Source organism: Dermochelys coriacea, chromosome 19 (assembly GCF_009764565.3).
Source record: "Dermochelys coriacea isolate rDerCor1 chromosome 19, rDerCor1.pri.v4, whole genome shotgun sequence".
Classification (NCBI taxonomy): domain Eukaryota; kingdom Metazoa; phylum Chordata; order Testudines; family Dermochelyidae; genus Dermochelys; species Dermochelys coriacea.
The window spans coordinates 18761631-18784751 of NC_050086.2; the positions used below are offsets into that span (position 1 = coordinate 18761631).

A 23121-nucleotide genomic window follows, 5' to 3' on the forward strand; every position below is an offset into this window, starting at 1 on the left:
TGTATTTGTTCTTTGGGAGAGCAATTCTTATCAGCCCATCTTCCTGGAGACTGCTGCTTGCTAAGCTCTCCCTGGTGGGACTGTGGCAGACTTTACTTCCCACGCACCTTTGACTCCATTCTGAGCTTTTAACAAAGGGGGCAGTTGGAACACAGGCCTCTCTTTCTGAAGTGAAGGGATAGCATTCAAACCAGGAGCTCAGTTGCCCCCCGATAACTGTTTCCTAGAACAGGTGATCTCACCCTTCCCTGTACCATTCCACCCTATTCACTTTCCGGTATGACCTCTTCCTTCCAGTAGTAGGGGGGAGGACCCCTGCTCTGGAAGGTTCTGAAGTTCAGCTCCCACCAGAGCAAATAGGCAAAGGCAACTCATTCTCATGCTACAGGTAAGTGTAGCAGTTCCAGTTGCAGTGATGTGCCTCTTCCTGTACTACCCAACCCCACTGTGACCCTTGCGTGGTTTCTATTCTGAGCTGGGACAAAGGATGGCTCTAGGTTCCTTTTTAAAAACTGCTTTCTAACCGTGCAGAGAAAACAGATTCTACCATGGAAGTGTTGTGTTGTAGCCCAACCTCTGCCACCCTCTTGCTATCCTTCAAGGGAATGGAAAAAACCCTCCTGCTCCTGGGAGAGCTATTAGCTTCCCTGTACCATGCTACAGCCCAGGTACATTCAAAGGGGATGATAAAAATCTGAAAATCCCTTATCTGCTCCTCTCCACTTTTTAATCCACGTTGGAGGATCTACAACGTGCGTACTCCTTTCTCAGGAGCAGTTACTGTGCCGTAACAGCACTGTTACCATTCTTAACACTTGCACAGGGGTTTGAGCATTGGCCTGCTAAACCCAGGGTTGAGAGTTCAATCCTTGAGGGGGCCATTTAGGGACCTGGGGCAAAAATTGGGGATGGGTCCTGCTTTGAGCAGGGGGTTGGACTAGGTGGCGTCCTGAGGTCCCTGCCAACGCTGCTATTCTGTGGTTCCTGAGTAATAACCAAGTCCTCTGGCTTGCTGCGGAGTGCCTGTAAAAGAAAGTTGTATTTAACTAACATTAATTAAAAAGGTTTCAGAGTAGCAGCCGTGTTAGTCTGTATTGGCAAAAAGAACGGGAGGACTTGTGGCACCTTAGAGACTAACCAATTTATGAGAGCATCGGCTTTCGGGAGCCACTGCTCACTGCATGGGATGCATTCAGTGAGGTGAGCCGTAGCTCACGAAAGCTCATGCTCTCATTCATTAACAACATGGCAGGCAAAGGAACCCAGGGCTCCCTCCAGTCATGATTTGTGTTTGTCTCTAAGCTATTGCCATTTTGGTTTCAATGGGGGGGGGGGGGTGTTTCGGTTACTGCCCGGACGCCCCGCCCCCGGCCCCGCCCCCGGCCCCGCCCCGAGTCCGCCCCCGCCCCGGACACTCGCTCTCGCGGTGACGAAAGCGGCGCGCGCTGTATGCCGGGATAGCCTCCAGGCTGGTCCTCCTGCTTCCCAGCCTGCCCCGGGCCCGCTTGAATGGGGTATATCCAAGATGGCGGCGAACGCGAATTCTTGTGGCGGTCTTTCGCTATTCGACTGCCCGAGCTGGTGAGCGCGCTGGGGGCCCGCGGGCGGCGGGGCGGGCCCGTCCCGGGCGGGCCGCCGAGCTCCGGGGTCGGTGGCTTGGCCGCGGTGTGGCAGAACCTCTCGCTCAGCAAATTACTGGCCAAGGCGCAAAACTTGGTGTGCGGGGTCTGTCCTCAGTGCGTGCCCGCGTCTGATCAGTCCGAGGTGTGGCTCGTGTGCTGGGATGAGAGCAGGACTCCTGGGCTCTCTCCAGGCTCTGCCCCGACCCCTGCTGTGGCTTGGGACAGAGTACTTCCCTGTGCCTCAGTTTCCTTATCGGTAACATTAATAAACGCTCCCCCCTCCCCCCCCCGGGCGTTTAGAGCGGGTGAGCTGTTGAGCAAGGCCTGTGACTCTGCACGGTGGAGCGGGGGCTACTGCTCACCTGCTTGGACTTGTGCAAAGTGCAGCTGGATGAATGTCTCTCATAGCAACTTGAGATATGAGTTCTGTTTCATATTTAATGTAGCTGCTGAAATAACAGGCATGTTTCAGAAGTGGTGTTACGTGTTTTTTCAATACGTGTTTCCCCAAGATCTTGGCAAAATAGGGAGTTGGGACAGAGTAAGCAAAGGCCTTGGCATGCAAAGTGTGAGAAACCTGTTAACTTGAAATTGGCCATGATTTTTTTCATTGCGCTGAGGGGGACACTGTCGGAGGGAATGCACAGGTGGAATGTGAAAGTATTATGGACTTGGTTGGTCTTGTTCTTTTTGAAGCTAAAGATAGCAAAGGCCTATTTGGTCATCCACACCATCATCCTTGCACAGTGCAGGATTGTTCTCTTCAATACATTCGAGTTCTGTGCTCAGTAAAACTTTAAATTGTCTAGGAGAAAAACTATGGTAAAAACATTGAAGTGGCAAAGTCAAGCACTCAAAAATCAGGAAATGCCAGTTGTAGCCTAATTTCGACCCTTGTTTGTATGCACGTGATCAAGTCTTTGCTGGCACGATCACCTATTTCTTCCACAAGACGCCAGCTGTATTCAATGGATAGTGCTCACCGAACATGTCTCTGCTCAATATTGCTTTTTATCCTTCTCATCCCTTTGTATCGTCCCATGCTTTGTTTACTGCACACCATGTAAACCTTGCACTTAATACAAAACTGCTAATTTACTTATGGGCTCTTCTAGCGTTCTCATTGTCATAGTATCTGAGAGATTCGCAACCATTAAGGAATGCTCCTGTGAGGCAAGATGGTGTTAGTTTTCCACCCATAAAATAGGGATGTAGTACAGGGAGATTAAGGCCAAAATTGTTAAGTATCAGCTAATCATGGATGCCTAAATTCAGATGGTTTGGGTCTGATGTTTTAGTGTACTTAGCATATTTATAGCACATCATATGCTCAAAGCAGAGCGCTATCATTGACTTTACTTGCAGTCATGAGCGCTCGGCACTTCTGCATATCTGGCCCCAAATGTCTCCAGTCGGGCACCCAGAAAATGAAAAACCCAATTAGTGATCACTTGTGAAAAGTTTTGTTTAAGTGACTTGCCAAGCATCACATAGGGACTCTGTGGCATAGGCAAGTGTAGAATCCTGTTCTCCAGGGTGTCATTCAGTTGTCTTAACCAGGAGTCCATCCTTTCTCTTCCTTCAATCCCGTGCCTCTTTTGCGACACACCTTCCCATTTGCAGTAAACAAGGTAGGGGTCCTACAGGCCCCACTCATTCGCTGCAGAACCCTGACTCATTTCCTGAGCACCATCTGTCATGTGTAGGGCCCTACCAAACTCATGGTCATGAAAAACGCATTACGGACTGTGAAATGTGGTCTTAGAAGCCTGCAGTGGGTGGGAGAAGCAATTGTGGGAAATACCTTCCTTAGTTCTGGTATTGAGCTTGCTCAGTCCAGTTACCACATCACAAAGAAATTGTGTGGGGATGGAGCATACTTGGTGCAGACAGAATCTTAAGAGAAGAATGCTGCTTTCTGTTAACAAACCTCTCCAGAAGCATGTGCAAACTGCAATTTTTCAGAGGCTTTTAACTCATCCAAACTTGCTGGATTTACACTAGAACAGCAAAAGCTGCATCTCTGACACCAGAGCAACGTCCCTGCCAAATTTCAAGTTCCTCCTCCAAAGCATGCAGGTAGTAAAACTTAAGTTAAATCACTGAAAGAATATTCTAGCACCAGGAAAATGTTGGTTTGCCTAACTTTTCTCTTGAAAACAGCTTTTTACTAACACTTTTTCAAAAAAAATTTAGCATGTGGCAGGCACCCAGAATGTAAAATTTCAGCCCCAATGTTTAAAGTTTGGCCATGTTATAAGTAACTCAGAATGGGGTCTTTGTAAGAGAAAGCGTCAGGCATGCTCCGCCATTGGTGTGTGTATTTTAACCAGTTGTAGGGAGGAGCCCTGTTTGCCAGGTAGACTTTTTTTATTATTATTATTTCTTCTGATCTTGAAGTACTAGTCTGCAGTAAAGATTTAGAATTTCATGCTTTGTTTAAAAGCTGTGTTATAAACTATGCTGGCACCTGTTTGTTTATAAATTCTTGGTCATAAACTTAGTTTTAATTTCTTCTGGTCTGAAACATGAACCACAAGGTCTTGACATAAGCACAGTGGTGGGTTTATAAAAGCTGGATATGTAAATCATATGTATACAGAGGAAACATGGCAAACTGTCCTCCAGTTATGCCTCCCTTGGCTTCAGAGGATTTGCAAGAGCAGGCTTCAGCTATACAGTGTTCCTGCACTCCTGGTTATTTGAATCCTTCATTATCCAAAAATTTCAGGTGACCCCTGAGTTGTGTTTATCATTCAGGGTGAACCTCAGTTATTTGTGTATGACATATAACGTGTGTGTGTGTGATACAAAACTTGAAACTTTGGTTCATCAGAAGGCAGTTGACAAGGGAATAGTTGGTTTCAGTAAGCAAGTCTGGAGAAGTGAGTAGTTGGGGCCTCAAGGCACTGCTAGGATCTACATTAAAATTTGGTGTAAACTGGAACATTTAAAGATACAAATTGCACTTCACAAGTATCTTTGAGCCAAGGTCAGGCTTTCACTTGTGGAGATGTCAGTGTTATCTGGAGAGGATGAATGCCTTCAGAGTTCGGGAAATTCCACCATGCCCTACAAGCCAGGCACTGGGATGTATATAGTAATGTAGGCCAAAATTTTATGAAAGGGGTGGCTAAATTTAGGCTCCTAAATCCACATTTAGAGACCCAAATAAGTGGCCTGATTTGAAGTTAACACATTAAAATAAAACTTGTCCAGCCCACATCTTTAACAGCTAACACATTTTAAAAATACTTTTTAAAATATCTAATCTAGACAAGACCTTATAGTTGCAAAGAGTTCTTCAAAGATGAACTGCAGGTTACCGATGTACTGTTGTTAACCTCAAATAATAGCACTGAGAAGTGTAAACTGTCCCATTTATCTTAATGTTGTGTTAACACTCAACCTAAAGATGACAGTCTGAATATTATGAAAGGGATACTGTCAACTTGAATTTTTTAACTGACTTGAAAAAATCAGCTATATAATACAGCTCTAATTGGCATCCCTTCAATTTTTGAGAATTTCTGTGTTCTGTTTATAAACGTCTCTTGATTGGGCCTGAAAGCACCAACCTTAAACATGTAAGGGCTCAGACCTTTTTCCCTCACCTTTCTCTGTGCGCACACTCCTGTCTACTGTTGTTTCAGTTTCAGCTTTGCTGCTGCTATTACTGATAAACACCTTGTTGCTGAACCTGAGAGAGAATCCACATGAGCTCTCCACGTTTTCTGAGTAATGCAATAAACTGTGAAACAGACAAATCCGTAATCTTTGTTAGTGACATTGGGGATTGCTTCTAACAATTCTAGATACAAAATTTTCAGATAGAAAACTGATTTTAAAATTGATGGTGTCCTTTTAACCATCCCACTGCTGATCGCTTTCCACTCAGTGTATTTAGCCAACAATCCCAAACCGCCTCCCTAGATGCTGAAAACTTGCACTGTGCCTTGCCCTATTGCCAAGCCTGACACCTTCCCCTGGCTGCTACAGTGCAGTAATGTATTTTCAGAACAGAAACCTGAAGCCTATTGAAAATGCAATGGTAGCATAAAATAAATGCAACCAATCAAGCTAACAAGGAATATTGTACTGACTGAATTATAGGAAAATAATACAATACAAACTTCAATTTAATTTTTTATGCTGTTGTAAAATCTTCACTCTGTTGCCCTGGAATATCACAGAAGCCTCATGATTTAAATTAAGTTTACCGTGGAGCACACTGGGTTTGGCAATAAGAGTTTTCTTCATGGAGAATGCCAAAATGCTTTACAGGTTGAACCAACCAACCCAGGCTGCACACAGGTATCTCTTCGCCCACCAGGAGTATCAGTGTAAAATGGGGCAACTACTTAACAGAGAGAATGAGTCATAATGGGAGACTAACCCTATCCAATTGAAATTGCTACCTCATCCTTCTTCAGGAATCCTCTTCTAGAACAGTTCTAAAGGACAACATCATTCCCGTCTTCAACTGGGAGCTGTACATTGGTAGATCTAGTCTGGCATGCATAACACAGGCCATGAAATTTCATCCAGTGTTTCCTACAACAAGTTCTGTGGAAAGAATTTTATTCCCATGACTTTCATTCTCAAAAATGAAAGAAATCTGTCCCATTCCAGATCTCAGAGTTCTGAACAAATGCATCTGAAAATTCGATTTCATGTGGTGACCCTGAGCTGCCAGAATTCCTCCAAACTTTGTAGGATTGATTCAGGGTTCTCAGCAAGACTCTTGCTTCCAGATGCCTATTCAGCCTCCCCTCAGGAAGAATCTAAGATTGTGTAAGCTACAGTCATTACTATAATAGGATCATTCTCTACAGTCATTCTGCAGCTCCAAGAGAGTTTCCAAAAAGTCTTGCTGCAGCATTTGTTTATCCGAGGGCATGGCTACACTTGCAGATGTAGAGCACTTTGAGATAAACCAGCCTTCGTAGAGCACAGTAGGCAAAGCGCTGCAGTCTGTCCACACTGACAGCTTCAAGCACACTGGCGTGGCCAGATTTGCAGCACTTGCAGCGGCATTGGGAGTGGTGCCTTATGGGCAGCTATCCCAGCATGCAAATGGCTGCAACGTGTTTTTTCAAATGGGGGGGTGGAGTGTGTTGTGTGTATGTGGGGGGAGAGAGTGGGTTTTTGGGGGGCTGAGAGCATTTCAGCATACTGTTTTGTAAGTTCAGACAGCAGCAGACCCCTTTTGCCCCCATCCCCCCTTCCCCTCCCCCCCCCCCACAGCATTCTACAGTAACGGCTTGCTTTGTCTCGGAGCTGGCTGTCAGAAACGGAGCTTTGGAAGGGTATTTCCTCGTTCCTACAATCAATTCCAAACAATGACAAGAGTGGCCACTTGACTTAAGGGCAATTATGGGATGTTTCCGGAGGCTGATCAGAGCACAGTAAAGCAACACCTCATTCACACTGATGCTACAGCGCTCCAGCAGGGGCACAGCAAATGTTATTCCACTCGCCAAGCTGGAGTACCAGCAACGCTGTAGCTGCGGAGTCAGAGCGCTCTATGTGCCTTGCCAATGTGGATGGGGAATGAGCTAGGGCCCTGGGCTCCTTTATTGTGCTGTAAATCGCAAGTGTAGCCAAGCCCTGAGATACCAAAAATGATCACTTATCTGTCTTGGTGGCTGTGTGGCTGCTTAAGGCTCAGTCTCCACAGGGAGGTGCATCATGCTTTGAGGAAGTATTTATTGGAGCTCAAGATCAACAATAAAAAGCTGTTCTTCTACCCAGCTTTACTTTCCACAAGGGGCGTTCTTGATTTCAAGTTGGCAACTGCTTATTTTCCTCCAGGCAAGTTTTAGGAGATGCAGTAGACAATCAAAGTACCCATATCCCAACCTAGACAACGTATGGTTCCATCTGAGGTTTCTGGGGCTAATGACCTCCTACACCTATGTCAGTCCGTTTGCCAGACTCTTATTGAGACTACTAGAACAATGTCTAAGACAGGTCTACTCTTCCCAGCTAGACAGCATTCACTCGATGATTATGGCCCAAGATGCACAAGACTCCTTAAAAGGGAGGACAGTTCCAAAGAATGCCTGTAAGAAAGTATCTTTTGTTTGTTCAACCAAAAACTATTATGCACAGGTTTGGAAAGTCTCGGAGCAGTGGAAAACCAAGGAAACCAGACCTCCCATAAACATTCTAGTTTGGAGACAGGTTTCAGAATGGTAGTCGTGTTAGTCTGTATCAGCAAAAAAACTGTGGAGTACTTGTGGCACCTTAGAGACTAACAAATTTATTTGGGCATAAGCTTGTGTGGGCTAAAACCCACTTCATCGGATGCATGCAGTGGAAAATACAGTAGGAAGAGATATACATATACATAGAGAACAATAAAAAAAGGGTGTTGTCATACCAACTGTAATGAGACCAATTAATTAAGGTGGGCCCATACCAACTGTAATGAGACCAAATAATTAATTGGTCTCATTACAGTTGGTATGGCAACACCCTTTTTTTATTGTTCTCTCTGTGTGTGTGTGTGTGTGTGTGTGTGTGTGTGTGTGTGTATCTGTCTTCCTACTGTATTTTCCACTGCATGCATCCGATGAAGTGGGTTTTAGCCCACACAAGCTTATGCCCAAATAAATTTGTTAGTCTCTAAGGTTCTACAAGTACTCCTCGGTTTTCTTGCTAGTTTGAAGAGAAATTCACTTGACCCTCAAGTCACTTTGTCCCCACGTTCAGAACAGTAATAATTCTGGTGGAGAACACCACACTGATGTAGTACATCAGTTATCGAGGGAAGCTTTCCCATGCCTCTTTTGCAAAGAGAGTTCTGCTTTGAGAATGGTGTATTTGTATCAGGAAGCCTTGCTGGCCATCTTCCTGGAAAACACACTATTCTAGCAAACAGTCTCAGTAGTAGAAACATCACTCCGTACAAATGGTCTCTGAAAGATCTTGATCATTCAAAGAGGTGGCATGCTCCAGCTAGACTTCTTTGTTACAGGCAGAAATGAGAAATGGCCTGACAGGCTTGGCCTACACTACAGAGTTGCGTCGATGTAAGCTGCCTTATGTCAATCTAACTGTAAGTGTTTACCCTACAACGTTGCTCCTGCTGATGTAAGTCACCTACTACACCGACTTAATAACGCCACTGCACGAGAGACATAGTGCTTAGGTTGATGTAGTTAGGTCAACACAATGTCAGTGTAGACCCGATGTTGCTTATATCAGACTGTTCTGGCTGTGAGCCCCAAGTGGCTGGCAGCCAGAGCCCCACCACTCTGGGGCTTGGGCTGGCAGTTTCCCACACTCACCGTTTAAATCGGTGCAAGCACTCGTGATGATGACACACCCCGCCAACAGAAGGAGCATTGTGCGGACGTGCAAACCGGTTTAATCACTGCAGTGGCTGTACATTAACTAACTTAAGTCGACTTAATTTTGTAACGTAGACTTGCCCACAGATGCACCTTAGTAGACTATAGCTGGGAATTTCCTTGTTTTTTTTTTTTTCTTTTTCGTACCTCTGATCTCAAGTGTCGACAGCAAAGATCACGTGTGGTCTTGGTAGTTTGAACTAGGGCACATCCGTTGCAGGTACTCAGATTCTGGGCTTAACTGAAGTCTCTGCTTCTATTCCACTTCTTCCAGATCTCGTGTCTTATCAGAAACAGGCTGAATTCCCTATTGAGATTGACAGAACCTGAACATGCAGTGTAGTTGTAGCCATGTTAATCATGGGATATTAGAGAGACAAGGTGGGTGAGGCAATATCTTTTATTGGACCAGCTTCTATTTGTGAGACAGACAAGCTTTTGAGCACGCTGAGCTCTTCTTTAAGTCTGGGAAAGGTACTCAGAGTCACAGCTAAATGCAAGGTGGAACGGATTGTGCTATTTATACTAAACATATTGTGAGGGACCATTCAAGATAGTGTTCCATTAACATCTCTGCAGTCTTTAAAACAAAAAGGGGGTAGTGGGTTAGATTGTTATAAAAAGCCATAAATCCAGTGTTTCTGTTCAGACCATGATTTTTAGTGTCTACCAGTTATTATTTTAGTTTAATTTCATAACCCACTAACCCCCTCTTTCCACCTGTTCCACCTTGCATTTAGCTGTGGCACTGGGGCTTTCCCAGACCTCAAGAAGAGCTTTTGGGGCTCAAAAGCTTGTCTCTCTCACCAGCAGAAGTTGGTCCAATAAAAGATATTACATCACCCACCTTGTCTCCTTAGGAACCTGAACATGGCAACCTCGATTGAGAGACTGAGTTCTGATCTAGTCTTTTTTCCAATGAGTGTCAGATTCTACTAGAATTGTAAGGTTTCCACATGTTGCTGTTAATGATAAACGCCTTTATTCTGGTGGTGCCAGAAGGCCCCAGCCAGGAATAGGGTCTCATTGTGCTGGGCGTTATACAAACATAGGTAAGAAAAGGTTCCTGTACTGAAGGGCTTAGAATCTAAGGCTAAGTCTACACTGCACACCTTACAACGGCGTGGTTGTGCCATTGCAGCTGCGCTGTTGTAAGGTAAGTAGTGTAGCGCTCTTTGTTGCCAGGAGAGAGCTCTCCTGGTGACAAAATAAAACCACCCCCTACAAGAGGCAGTAACTTCATCGACAGGAGAGCAGTTCCTGCCAACGAAGCACTGTCCACACCAGTGCTTTTTGTCATTAAAACTTATTTTTTTTCGCATTCCTGACTGACAACATTTTTAACGAAGAAAGTGTAGTGTGGACAAAGCTTCAGGTACAAAAGGTAGAGGAGGGAAATATAACGTGCAATAAATTCATTCCCAATGAATTGGCACCATTTTGTTAGCTGTGTGTTTACGTGTGTAAATGGGGATTTTGTTTTTTTGTTTTTTCCCCCTTACAGGTAGAAAGAGGATGGGGAATGGCAGGAAGTGTAACATTAGTAAGAGCAAAGAGTAGGAGAAGGAAGGAGTAGAAAAAGACAATCAAAGTTTCTCATTTGCCTAGCTATGAGTAGCAGCCGGTGTTTTGTAGGCATAACAGCAGAAGTGAGTCTTTAGGAGACTACGGTAGTGGCTGATCAGACTGTATACAAAGAGAGGTCTTTGATACAAAGATTTTCTGCTAAATTTTAGAGGAAAGGAAATGAGGGATAAGGGCTGTGATTTCTTGTGTCCTTCTTTCAAACATTTTAGATCTGGAAAGGCACATGCACAGCCCCCAACACACTGTTTTCCTGAGGGTTCTGAAGCACATCCCCAAAACATTGACCTCTGCAGGTAATCCATGAGGAGAACTCCAATTACAAGTTTCTTTCTCAATTCTACAGGCAATGCTTCAGTGTCACTGCTCTTGTACAGAGCTTCCCAACAGTAGCAGAGACTCTGGTCTCTTACACTCCAGCTATTCAGAAATTGGTGGGCAGCATGTAGCTGAGAATCATGGAGGTGTGTGGAACGTCTGAGCAGCACCAGAGGCAAGCAGTGGAGATATTCCTAGTGGAGGAGGAGTAGAGTACCAGAGATGGACAAGTACTAGAAATGTGCCCTCATTGTTTCCCCAACAATCAGGAGGTTTTAAAATGCAGGGGTGGGGAAACCATTGTCTTGCTTCTAGTAGCTGAAGGAATAGGCTGGGGCGTCAGATTTCAGATATCTACTAACTAGAAGTTAATACAAAAGATGGGAGTCCTGAAGCAGGGTGCAGGGACAGCCCTTGTTAGGAACCCCAGCCCCTCTCCAGTTCCAGAAGCTGGGAGTTGGCTCCGTTTCTCACCTGGCATTATCCAAGGAAGTTGTTAATGGCAGCACTACCCTGCTCATCTTTGTATTTCTCTTTTTGGTTGGTTTCCTTTGATGGCTAGCAGGTTTCTGGTGAATGTTTCAAGCCCATCTAACCTTAGTGTGCTGTGGCAACTGAATAACTTGGTAAGTACAGAGATCTATTTTTATCTAAAAAGAAAAGGAGTACTTGTGACACCTTAGAGACTAACAAATTTTAGGGCATAAGCTTTCGTGAGCTACAGCTCTGAGCTGTAGCTCACGAAAGCTTATGCTCTAATAAATTTGTTAGTCTCGAAGGTGCCACAAGTCCTCCTTTTCTTTTTGCGAATACAGACTAACACGGCTGCTACTCTGAAACCTATTTTTATCTGTAAGCAAAACGAATCTGGGACCTCACATACAGGACACTTGTGGGACTATTATTTTTCACAGTAAACCTGCTTCAGTTTGGATTTGTTTGAGATTGATAGAATGATGGTACAATGTTAATGATACTACACATCAATATTTATTTCTCTCCTTATTTTCCAGGGCAGGAAAACCTCCCCCTGGCTTGCATCTGGATGTAGTCAAAGGAGACAAACTAATTGAGGTATGAAAATAGATGTAGTAAGCGTTTTAGATGCATGCAGAAGGAGATGGGATTTAACCCATTCGTTGATGGGGGAATTGAATTCCATTGCTTCATTTCCCAGTCTTCCCCCTCCATTTATACCTCAAAGTGACCCTTCCCTCTCTGTATGCGCTCCAAAGTGACCCTTTCTTCCCCTGACACGCACTTTTCTTTTTTTTATTAACAGTGATCCAGCCCCCAGCCTTTCACCACAACCCTTAATGTTTGTAACTGATTTTGATGAAGTGCAAAGTCCCCTTTGTATACATGCACTGGGTCCCAGTCAGGAAGCTGTGCTGTGCATCTGTCAGCGGCATGGTGATTGGATTTAGGAACATAGGACTGGAAGGGACCTTCCAGGTCAGCAAATCTAGTCTTTGGCTCTGAGGTAGCCATTCATATAGTCATATAAATAAACGTTGCACGCTCCATCTTAAAATTGGTTAGGTGGTTTACCCCCACTACTCCTATTGAAAGGCTGTTCCAGAACCTGACTCCTTTGATGGTTAGAAACCTTCTTCTAATTTCCAGCCTAAATTTATTCATGGCCAGTTTATCCCCATTTGTGCCAGAATTGTCCTTTAGCTTCGAGAACTCTTCTCTATCCCTTGTGTTTACCCCTTCCCTCCAATGTATTTAGAGAGCAACTTTATTCCCTCTAAGCCTTCATTTTGCTAGACTTAAAGGAACTTGTCTTGTTTATCTCCCCTCATAAGAGAGGTTCTCCCTTCCTCTCATCATCCTAACAGCACTTCTCTGCATCTGGTGAGTCTGAATTCATCTTTCTAGAATGTGGGTAAATCCCAAACAAAACACTATGTTCATCTACAATTTAAAAAAATAAATGCAAGTATTTCCAAAACTGTTACTTTGTGCAAAGCCTTACTTTACTAAACTTAAATATTGAGTCAGAGTTGTCTGTTTAGCCCCTAAAAGTACATATGCTATTGAAGGTTTTAGTGTAGCTGGTCTCGGATTCTAACCAGCAGTCCTCCTTGTCAGAAGTACTCCAGGAGCCTGGTTTTGTAAGCAGAAGCTCATTTAACTAATACCTGGGGACCCAAATGTTTAATGCAAAGTAAGTAGTATTAGACTGTTTCTGAGCTGCTTATTGCAGGGGTTTGTTACTATAGTTTACGTTGTAATATTTTTACAATAAAAGTAATGCTTCTCTCTTGCCTAAAGTTCAGCAGTGGGAACAAAACCATTCAGGGAGCCAAAGGTTACAAAGTAGGGGGAGCCAAAATAATGCTACTAAGCAAGAAATTGGCGCATTAAGAATCTGAGGTCTGGTGAAGAGAACCAGAGGAGCTGGGAGTCATTGTTCACTGGTTTGCAGTATATGATGTTGCAGGATCTTTGGCCAGCAATGGAAAATTGCCCCTGACTCACAGGAGATTGTATTTGATCTGCTGGTCTATATTTTGGTTATGGTACCAAAAATACCCTCTCTTCCCTTTTAACAATGAATGTTCTGGAACTTATTTAATTGTGTTCTTCCCAAGCCACAGTCAAGTTATAATTCACAATTTTTTTTCTACTATACAACATAACCAACCCAATTTTGGGGTGGGGTGGTGAAAGAACCTAGTAAGTCTTCAGTCTTATTTTGAGAACTTTGTTGATGTATCTCATCACCTAGTATTGTCTGCAGTATATTGTTTGTCTGTATCGAATGTAAGATCCTTGGGACAGGAATTATGTCTTGTATGTGTTGTATAGTGCAGAACGCAACCATAGTCAAATAGCAGCTATTTAACACTTTAAGTGATTCCTTCACTGGGATTCTTCTGAAATGCTATTCAGATGCCCTGGCATCCCTGCTCCGTTTCTTTCTTGTCTTGTAATCACTTATCCTGCCCTTCTGCCATAAGCCATATATCACAGCCAGCAACTTCAAGGTGAAAAATCTTCATCTTTCAATCATCCTGCAGGGCCTATATTCCAACACTCACGGGTATGTAAAACATCTGGCTATACCATGAGTAAAGCCTTTTTACTCATGGTATAGATTAAAGGCTGGACGTGTTGTGACATCAAGAACCTGAAAATGCAATTGACTTCACTGATTTTCATTGGTTAACTTGGGGGTTGTAGGGCTGTATAGGGCTGTAAAAAGAGCAAAGATAGTGACAGGCAAAGTGGATTTCAAAAATGTTCACTTTTTCTAATCTAGTATTGTTGGTAAAGGTGAAGAAATGTTTGTTCCCAACACATGACCTTAACTTAACTGTCCTTTTTAAGGTTCAGCTGTTTAGACTAGTCAAAAAGCTCTACATGTTTTTCTGTAGTTAATGGCTAGGTAACAGAACACTTCAATCTTTACAGATTTACTAAGCACTTGATACTAACCGAGCTATCTGTATCCCAGCTCTCATGTAGAGATCTGAGATACAACTTGTGATTGCTGGGTCTGAGAAGTGCAATATTAAAACAAGCCATGAAGTATTTAGCTCAGCATGTAGAGGATCACGCTGGGTTATAACTCAGAGGCACAGATGAGTTTCAAGCTTGCCTACACTTAAAATACTGCAGTGGCACCACTGTAGCGCGTCAGTGAAGATTCTACCTACGCCAACAGGAGGGGTGTGACCGTCTATGCTATTATGGTCACCACTTTTACAAGATTATGATATACTTTGTACAAAATTTGCCTTGAGGTATCATTTGAAAACTCTTAATCTGCTGAACATTATTATCCCATTGAAATTTGTGTAGAAAACTCTGAAGTTGGTATTCTACTGTATGGTTGTTAGTGAAATATTTTAAGTCAGGGTAACACTCACAAACCATTTTTCAGAGACAAAGACACACTGGCACCCCCAGACAGCCCACTTGACTTTACTGATACCTATCACTTGCTTAAGCAGCCATTCTCCTGCAGGGGGAAGGTGTGAATATGGAAACTTACATTGCATCTCGGGAACATTTCAGCCCTCACATAGTCCCTTGTGGACATGTCACCTACACCCCAATGGGGGGAGGGGGATCCTCAGAGAGGGGAGGCTGGTATGAGAGAGAGAGAGAGACAAACCTCCAGCTCACATCTCCTCTTATCTCTGCTCATGACATCAACGAACACCTGACTCTGAACTGACAGAGTAGTCCCTGGCTGAAAGAAAATCCAGACTGTGAACTATTACAACTTGTGGTGAAAGAGTCTTACTTTAAACTCTATTAGCTTGTTAAAGTTTAGGAAGTAGCTTATGTTTTTTTCTTTTGTAACCAATACTGACTTTTTTTATGCATTATCACTTAAAATCTTTCTATAGTTAGTTTTGTTTTATTTTAACCAGTGTGTGTTTGTTAAAGTGTGTGGAGAAACTCCATTTGGGATAACAAGGTTGGTGCATTATCATTTTCCTTTGCTGAAATGACAAACTTTCTATGAGCTTGCATTGTTCAACAGTGTGCTGAACAATGCAAGACACACGTTTCTCGAGGAATAAGACTGGGACTAAAAAGTTGTGGGTGTTGCCCTATATGTAATTTATGAGTGACTGGTCAGAGTGCTCATGTATTTAGCTGGGAGTGAATTTACGTACTGAAAGCTTCAAAAGCAGACCAAAAGTGGCTGCTCTGGCAGTAAAGCAGTGTAAAAGGCACCCCAAGCTAGAGAGTTCAGGGGACACCACTGTTCAACAGTCCAGATTGTACCCTGGGGAATGTGACAATGGTGCAGCGAGGACAGGGTGTATGCACAGCTTGTCATTCTGAGTGAAGTTTGCACTTTAAGCACTGGTGTAGCAATTTTAAGTGAAATTCAAGTGTGGTGGCTGAAAACAGTCAAGGGTTACAGTTTTTTCTGTTTGCTTATTTCGGGAAAGGGAAATAGGAACAGAAAAGCATAAAAAATGAGCAAAGGTGCAGCAGCTACAAAGATGGATATGGCCAAGTTGAAGGAGAGCAAATGAACGCAAGCATTGGTTAAAAGAAGCAGAGATTAAACTGAAAATGAAGGTATTAGAGCTGAGAGAGAAGCAGCATGAGCTGCTGCTGCTTTAGGAGAAGCCCATAAAGGAGCCCTGAGGCAACTGGAAGCTGAGGCTCACAGGCGAGCTACATGAGAACCATGGAGCTGAAAGCCAAAGAGGCTGAGGAGAAGGAGCGGAGCTAAAACCTGGAGATGAGAGCAGAGCACTATAAAAGACACCCTAGGCTACAGAGTTAAGGGGACACCACGGTTCAACAGTCCAGAGTATATCCTGGGGACTGTCACCAGGGGTTTTCCTGTCGGTGTAGGTAAACCACTTCCCCAAGAGGCAGTAGCTAGGTTGACAGGTTAATTGTCCCCTTGACCTAGTGCTGTCTACACCAGGAGGGTAGGGGACTTAGGTTAGTTTAACTGCATTGCTCAGGGGGGTGGATTTTCTTACCCATGAGCAACGTAGTTATACCGACCTAACTTCCTAGTGTAGACCAAGTCTTCATCATGGTCAGATAAAAGCTGTAAAATCAGTGTTTATTGTTATTGATTTGCCACTGCCTTATGAAGTCATTACACCTATGCAAAGTAAGTGTCAAACACTGCCAAGTCCGAATGGCAACGTTTTACACTTAGTTATGGTGTAAATGAGAAATTGCACTGACTCTTCTCCAGCCCCTTAGGACCAGAAGTAAGAATAAGAACTGACCTAGGAATTTTTCCACAGTACTTGAAGCCACAGGATACGTTGCTCATAGGGATTTAAATACCCATGTCTGGTTCTGCTCACCCAGTAAGAGGGAGTTGGTTGAGAATGTGAGAATAAAAGGGAAACTTAGTACAAGGAAGCACCAGCTTCTTGACTCTCCCGTAATAAGAAATGGGATCACAGAATGCAGTTCCACAAAGGTTTTCCTGAATTCAGTACCACCTGGGGAACTGAATCTAGTGAGTAAGACACTTTTGGAAGAAGCAATAAATCCATTGGGGTGGAAAAATTTGGGGAATCCTAAAACCTGCCATGATTAAAGTGCAGCTGACCTCAGAATTAAAAGAACAAGAAGCAAACAATATGGCTTTGCAAAGAAATGCTCAGATAAAATGAGATCTTGAGAAAAATCTCTATGAAACACTGTTGTAACCAAACAAACCAGAATCCATTAAGACTTGCAGGAAAAAGAGAAGGGCAGCAAAAAGATACTATCCAGAGCGGCTAATATGAATGGGAAGAGCTCTTCTTAGAAGTGCATGTGGTGGAGAAAAAAGTACCAAATAATGCTTCAGAGGTGGCTAAGAGAGCCATTTGCTTCTAAAACTGTCTTGTCCAAACTTTTATTTTTTGGTTAACTTGGAAGTAAGGGAAGACCTTGTAAAAATTGCTGTTCACAAAGAGCAGGTAAGGGAATATATAACAATGTGAACATATACCAATCAACAGGTCCAGATGGCACAATTGGTGGGTGAATAGAATGCAGAAGTTGTGATATGTTCTGGGTTTTGGCAAAGCATTTGATGATGTCTCGCGAAATTATGCTCAGAAAATTTGTTCAAATTGACTCTGATATGAACACTATCATGTAGATTGAAAACTGGCTGCAGGCCTGATGGTAAGGGATGATGATGATAAATGGTAACGTAGAGTTGGCAGAGGACTTATCATAGAATATTAGGGTTGGAAGAGACCTCAGAAGATCATCTAGTCCAATCCCCTGCTCAAAGCAGGACCAACACCGACTAAATCATCCCAACCAAGGCTTTGTCAAGCCGGACCTTAAAAACATCTAAAGATGGAGATTCCACTAACTCTTTAGGCATCCCATTCCAGTGCTTCACCACCCTCCTAGTGAAATAGTGTTTCCTGATATCCAACCTAGACCTCCCCCCACTGTAACTTGAGACCATTGCTTCTTGTTCTGTCATCTGCCTCTGAGAACAGCCGAGCTCCATCCTCTTTGGAACCCCCTTTCAGGTAGTTGAACGCTGCTATTTTGCCTTGTCTTTAAATCTTTGGGGTAATGATCTAGAAAAGAGAATAAACGCATGAAATTTGCTAAACATTCATTAGTGAATGCTAAATTGTGAGAAGCCTCAAATGCCATGCAAGCAGAGAAATACGTAATACAAATGGGGTAGAGCGCTTAAAAACAAAAGCAGAAAACAAAATGAGGTTCAGTTTGGAAAAGGTGAGTTAATCCATAAAGAGGAAATTAATCTGAAACAGAGATTCAATGGGGAATAAAAACCGGAATATCAGTAATGGTGAAAGAGACTAAAGGTGATAATGGACAGCTGATTAGACAGGTTTGCAAAGAGAATGAGCCCAGTGCAATTTTGTATCTGTTGGTGAGGCACAGGAATAGAAGTCAAGATGCCTGTTCCTGGCTCTGTCCCTCACCATGTGACTCGGTGCTTAGTCACAGACATTGTCTGTCTTTCCCAGGCCTGAGAAGATCGCATATGGAGTACTGAGATCAGTTCTAGGCATCCACATTACGAAAAAGATTAACAAACAAAAGAGCAGGAAGAGCAACTTAAATGATGAGGAGCTGGAGGAATTAAGTTGAGTGATTTGAAGAGCTACATTCATTTACAAGAAACTTTGAGGGTTCTGCTGCTGCACAGGGCCTTTAGGTCCCTTTGCTCTTCGGCCACGTGGGACTTCAGAACCCCAGCCTCAAGCACTTGGAAACGAGGAACTGCTCAGTTAAGGTCTCCCAAGTTAAGCTGCTGCTTCACACACAATACAACCTTAGTGCAGCCCTCTTTGGGACATTACTCCTTGTACCATTCTTTGGGAGGCGGGGAATATTTGGCTAAATTGCAGAAGAACAATCAAAAGAGATCCTTAATGTATTGTTAGCATCTCTAATTGTGGTTGTGCAGGTGGCAGTAAGGAGAAAAGGTGAGTCAGTGTGAGCACCACCAATCAGCGGCACATCTCCCCACATCAATGCTGCTCAGGGTAGATTAAACTTTAAATCAACAAGCAGGAAACCTTGACTTAAATCATGTTTTACCTTTGTACTTTTTAATTTTGCTAATGAAGGGTTGGTTCTCATTGGTTGGTAACCACTAAAATGTGTTGATTTGCTACTAAATATAGCCTTTACACTAAATTTGGTGGTTCTTTTTGCTGACCAGGAGGATAAATTATATCTGTCCATGCTCATTTAAGAAATTATGTAACTTAATTTAAATTTATTCAGATTCTTAATTTTCACATTTTATATTAGAATATGGTGAATGATACTTTTTTTTTACTAGATTAATTATTAACTTGCAATTTGCATTAAGCTGTATTTGGATGAAAATTCAATTAAAATACACACACAGCATTTTAAAGTAGTTTTATTGAGCTAATAAAACTATCTTAAATGTGCTGGTTACATAATTTTTTTTCTTATCAGAACATTTATCAAACATGCTTTGCAAATAAAACTGATTCATTAAACAAAGGAAGTATTATCTGTAGTTATTGAATGGAACTAATTGTTTCTGGTCACTATAGAATTCTAGAAGTGGAAGGGACCGCGAGAGGTCATCTAGTCCTGTCCCCTGCACTCAAGGCAGGACTAAATGTTATTTAGACCATCCCTGACAAGTTTTTGTCCAAGCTGTTCTTAAAAATCCCCAATGATGGAGGTTCCACAAAGTCCGTAGGCAATTTATTCCAGTGCTTAAGCACCCTGACAGTTAGGACGTTTTTCCTAATGTCCAACCTAAACTGCCCTTGCTTCAATTTAAGCCCATTGCTTCATGTCCTATCCTCAGAGGTTAAGAACAATTTTTCTCCCTCCTTGTAACAAACTTTTATGTACTTGAAAACTGTTGCGTCCCCTCTCAGTCTTCTCTTCTCCAGACTAAACAAACCCAGTTTTTTCAGGCTTCCCTCATAGGTCATGTTTTCTAGACCTTTAATCATTTTTGTTTCTCTTCTCTGGACTTTCTCCAATTTGTCCACATCTTTCCTGAAATATGGCACTCAGAACTGGACACAATACTCCAGTTGAGGCCAAATCAGAGCAGAGCAGAAGAATTATTTCTTGTGTCTTGCTTACAATACTCCATGTCCTTCATTACTTTAGAATTAGTAGATCTCATCCTCTTAAACCTAGCTTTTATTCATAGATTGGAAGGGGAAACCAAGCTTTCCTGCTTTTTCAACTCCCAATTTGTTTCTTAACTTTGAATGAACTAATCATTGAACTGAACTAGTTGAATAAACTGAACTGAAGAAAATATCTTTGAACCTACAGAAGAGGCTACTGCCATCAAAAACTTGTTCAACACTTCAGCAAATTCTGGTTCCAGGTGTTTACAGTGACTTCCACCAGTTTAGTTTGACCAGGTTATTTTAGACTTCACAACAAAAGTACTGCTTAATTCTATTTAATTTAAATCAAAAACATTTTTTTAAAATAATTATGAATTTGTATTCACTGTGATGTTGCCACTGCCCATTCCGTCAGACTGTATGAATAGGAGCCCTAGCTTGGTGCTGTGGGCACACGGAAAATGTCAGCTTTTGTTGGCCAGGGTGCTGTGATATTTCTATATGCGTCCACTCAGAGGCAGAGTTGTGTGGTGTGCAGCAGCACCTTAAGTGAGCATTTCCTGGTCTTCCAGTGTTTGAGTTGGAGGTTTCTAAGTTCCATGACTTAGAAGGGCATGGGGACTTTTTGAATCACTGTAGTATAAATCTTAATCCATCCAGACCCTTAATCATCTAAATTACTTCCCCCATAAGGCACATGACACACCTAACCGATGCATGTGTCAACCCTGAACATCAGCTGATGTTGCTGCAGTTCTAATTAAGTTCTAATTTGTTATGCCATGAGGAAGATTAATGTGGTGGCGGCTAGTGTTTCCTTACTATCTGCAGGCAGAAGAAAGTTCCTTTTGAGGGTATGTCACTTGTCAATGGAAATACACTCTCTATTGCAGGGGCAGGCAAACTATTGCAGGGGTGGGCTACATCAGGTTTTGGAAATTGTATAGAGGGCTGGTTAGGGGAGGCTGTGCCAGGCTGCCCCTGCCCCCTATCCACCTCCCGCCCGCTTCTCGCCCTCTGATGCCCCCCACCCTCCTGGGACTCCTGCCCCATCCAACTCCCCATGTTCCCTGATTTGGGGGAGGGGGGCGGGACCCCTGCCCTATCCTCCCCCGCTCCCTGTCCCCTGCCTGCCCCCAGAACCTCTGCCCCTGACTGCCCCCCCACCCCATTCAGCCCCCGACCACCACCCCAAACTCCCCTGCCCTCTATCCAACCCCCCCTGCTCCCTGTCCCCTTATCATGCAGCACAGAGCACCAGTGGCTGAGCATTGCGCCGATGTAGTGTAGTAAATTGCTCTCCGTAACTGCTACCGTAGCTCATTCCTACACAGAGCAGTTTAATACACTAGGCCAGCAGCATGGCGTACTGAGGCTGTGGGGGAGGGGGAGCAGCGGGACAGGGGCTGGGGGCGAGCCTCCCAGGCCAGGAGCTCAGGGGCCAGGCAGGAAGGTCCCGCGGGCTGTAGTTTGCCCACCTCTGCTCTATTGGCATTAGACCATAGTGTGTCATAACTTGGTACCTTGCTTTTTTAGGGTTTACACAGAGGGAATGTCATGCATGCCCAACCTTAATCCAGTTTAAACAAAAGACTTTGTTTATACAATAAGTATGGAGAGTCGGAGTAAGAAGGAAAAGCTAAGATGTGTAACAGAAGAAATGGGCTGATAGGTGGATTTGGTTGTGGGTGAAAACACACTGGAGAAACCAGCTAGGCCAAACAAAGCTCTGGAGAATACAATGTAGGCACAATCCTGCATAGGAACATAGGACTTGCCATTCTGAATTGGACCCAAGGTCCATCTAACCCAGTATGCTGTCTCTGACCGTGCCCAGTAGCATATACATCACAGGAAGGTGTGAGAAACCCCACAGTAGGCACATGTGGCATAATCTCTTCCCCCCTGGCCTCATCCTATACCTAATAGTTAGATTGGTTTAAGCCCTGAAGTATAAAGAGTGTTTTATCCCTTCCCAAACTGTGTGTTGCACTGGCCTCAGGAAGATGGACTGGATAGGACTCAGTTGGTCTCTTCCATCTCCAGTTGCTCTGATTCTATAAGGCAGAGCTTCCTTTGAATATCCTTTGATCGGGTCAAGACAACACTGAAATGTTATCCAACAAATTTTAATATGCTAAGACTATGCGTCACTTCCTATGTCGTGCATAGTCTTTCCTTTCTCTACTAGTTTGCTAAAAATTTGTGTGATTGTGTTGATCTGTTTGCTTCGTGTTCTAGAGCAGAGGTGGGCAAACTTTGCCACATCGGCACTGCAAAACTGTATGGAGGGCTGGGTAGGGAAGGCTGTGCCTCCCTAAACAGTCTGGCCCCCGCCCCCTTTCTGCCCCTCTCAGAGCCCCTGATCCATCCAACCCCCCCCCCCCCCACTCCTTGTCCCCTGACTGACACCTCCTGGGATTCCCTGCCCCTAACTGCCTCCTGGGACTCCATCCCCTATCCAACCCCCCCGTCCCCTGAATTCTTCCCCCCCCCCCGCTCTCTGTTCCCTGACTGCTCCCACTCCCTGACAGCCCCACTGCGACTCCCACCCCTATCCAACCGTCCCCGACTGCCCTGGGACCCCCTGCCCCTTATCCAACCCTCCCCACCCCCTTACCATGCTGCTCAGAGCAGCAGGAGCTTGCCACCCAGGTGGAGCCAGCCACACCGCCCACGCTGCCTGGCAGGAGCGTCGGGCCAGAGCGCTGGCAGCGCGGCACGCTGCAGAGGAGGGGGGACAGCAGGGGAGAGGCCAGGGGCTAGCCTCTCTGACTGGGAGCTCAAGGGATGGACAGGACGGTCCTGCAGGCTGTAGTTTGCACACCGCTGTTCTAGAGTCCATGTTTTTAGGAAGATCTGGGAGTTTGTATAAATCTGATAAGGTAACGCTGCTATTTATTTAATATTCTACCTCAGAAACTGATCATTGATGAGAAGAAATATTATCTATTTGGGAGAAACCCTGATCTGTGCGATTTTACCATTGATCACCAGTCCTGCTCTCGGGTCCATGCTGCCTTGGTGTATCACAAACATCTTAAGAGGGTTTTCCTCATAGACCTTAACAGCAGTAAGTAACTTGCCATTTAACCAGGGAGCGGGTGTAGGGTGATTTGATAGTTCAACTGGTTGGCTTTTAAAGATGTTTAAAAGAACATTTTG

At 43.9% G+C, this 23121-nt stretch overlaps 1 protein-coding gene, 1 long non-coding RNA gene and 1 other non-coding gene across 3 annotated transcripts in view; 2 read left to right on the forward strand and 1 right to left on the reverse strand.

Annotated features, from left to right (window-relative positions):
- The first annotated feature begins 1406 nt into the window (after nt 1–1406).
- PPP1R8 (protein phosphatase 1 regulatory subunit 8) overlaps nt 1407–23121 on the forward strand; it is a 29384-nt gene continuing 7669 nt past the window's right edge. Inside the window, exons 1-3 of the mRNA XM_038377360.2 lie at nt 1407–1581; nt 11896–11956; nt 22876–23029. Coding sequence (XP_038233288.1) covers nt 1526–1581; nt 11896–11956; nt 22876–23029 — 271 coding nt within the window. The 5' untranslated portion in view covers nt 1407–1525. The remainder of the gene's footprint in view (nt 1582–11895; nt 11957–22875; nt 23030–23121) is intronic.
- Nucleotides 10455–12394, reverse strand: LOC122458299. The gene is made up of 2 exons (XR_006278278.1): nt 11723–12394; nt 10455–11522 (listed from the first exon to the last, which is right to left on the reverse strand). It is a non-coding gene; the product is annotated as an uncharacterized LOC122458299 (long non-coding RNA).
- Nucleotides 14313–14477, forward strand: LOC119845599. Its single transcript, XR_005289651.1, has one exon.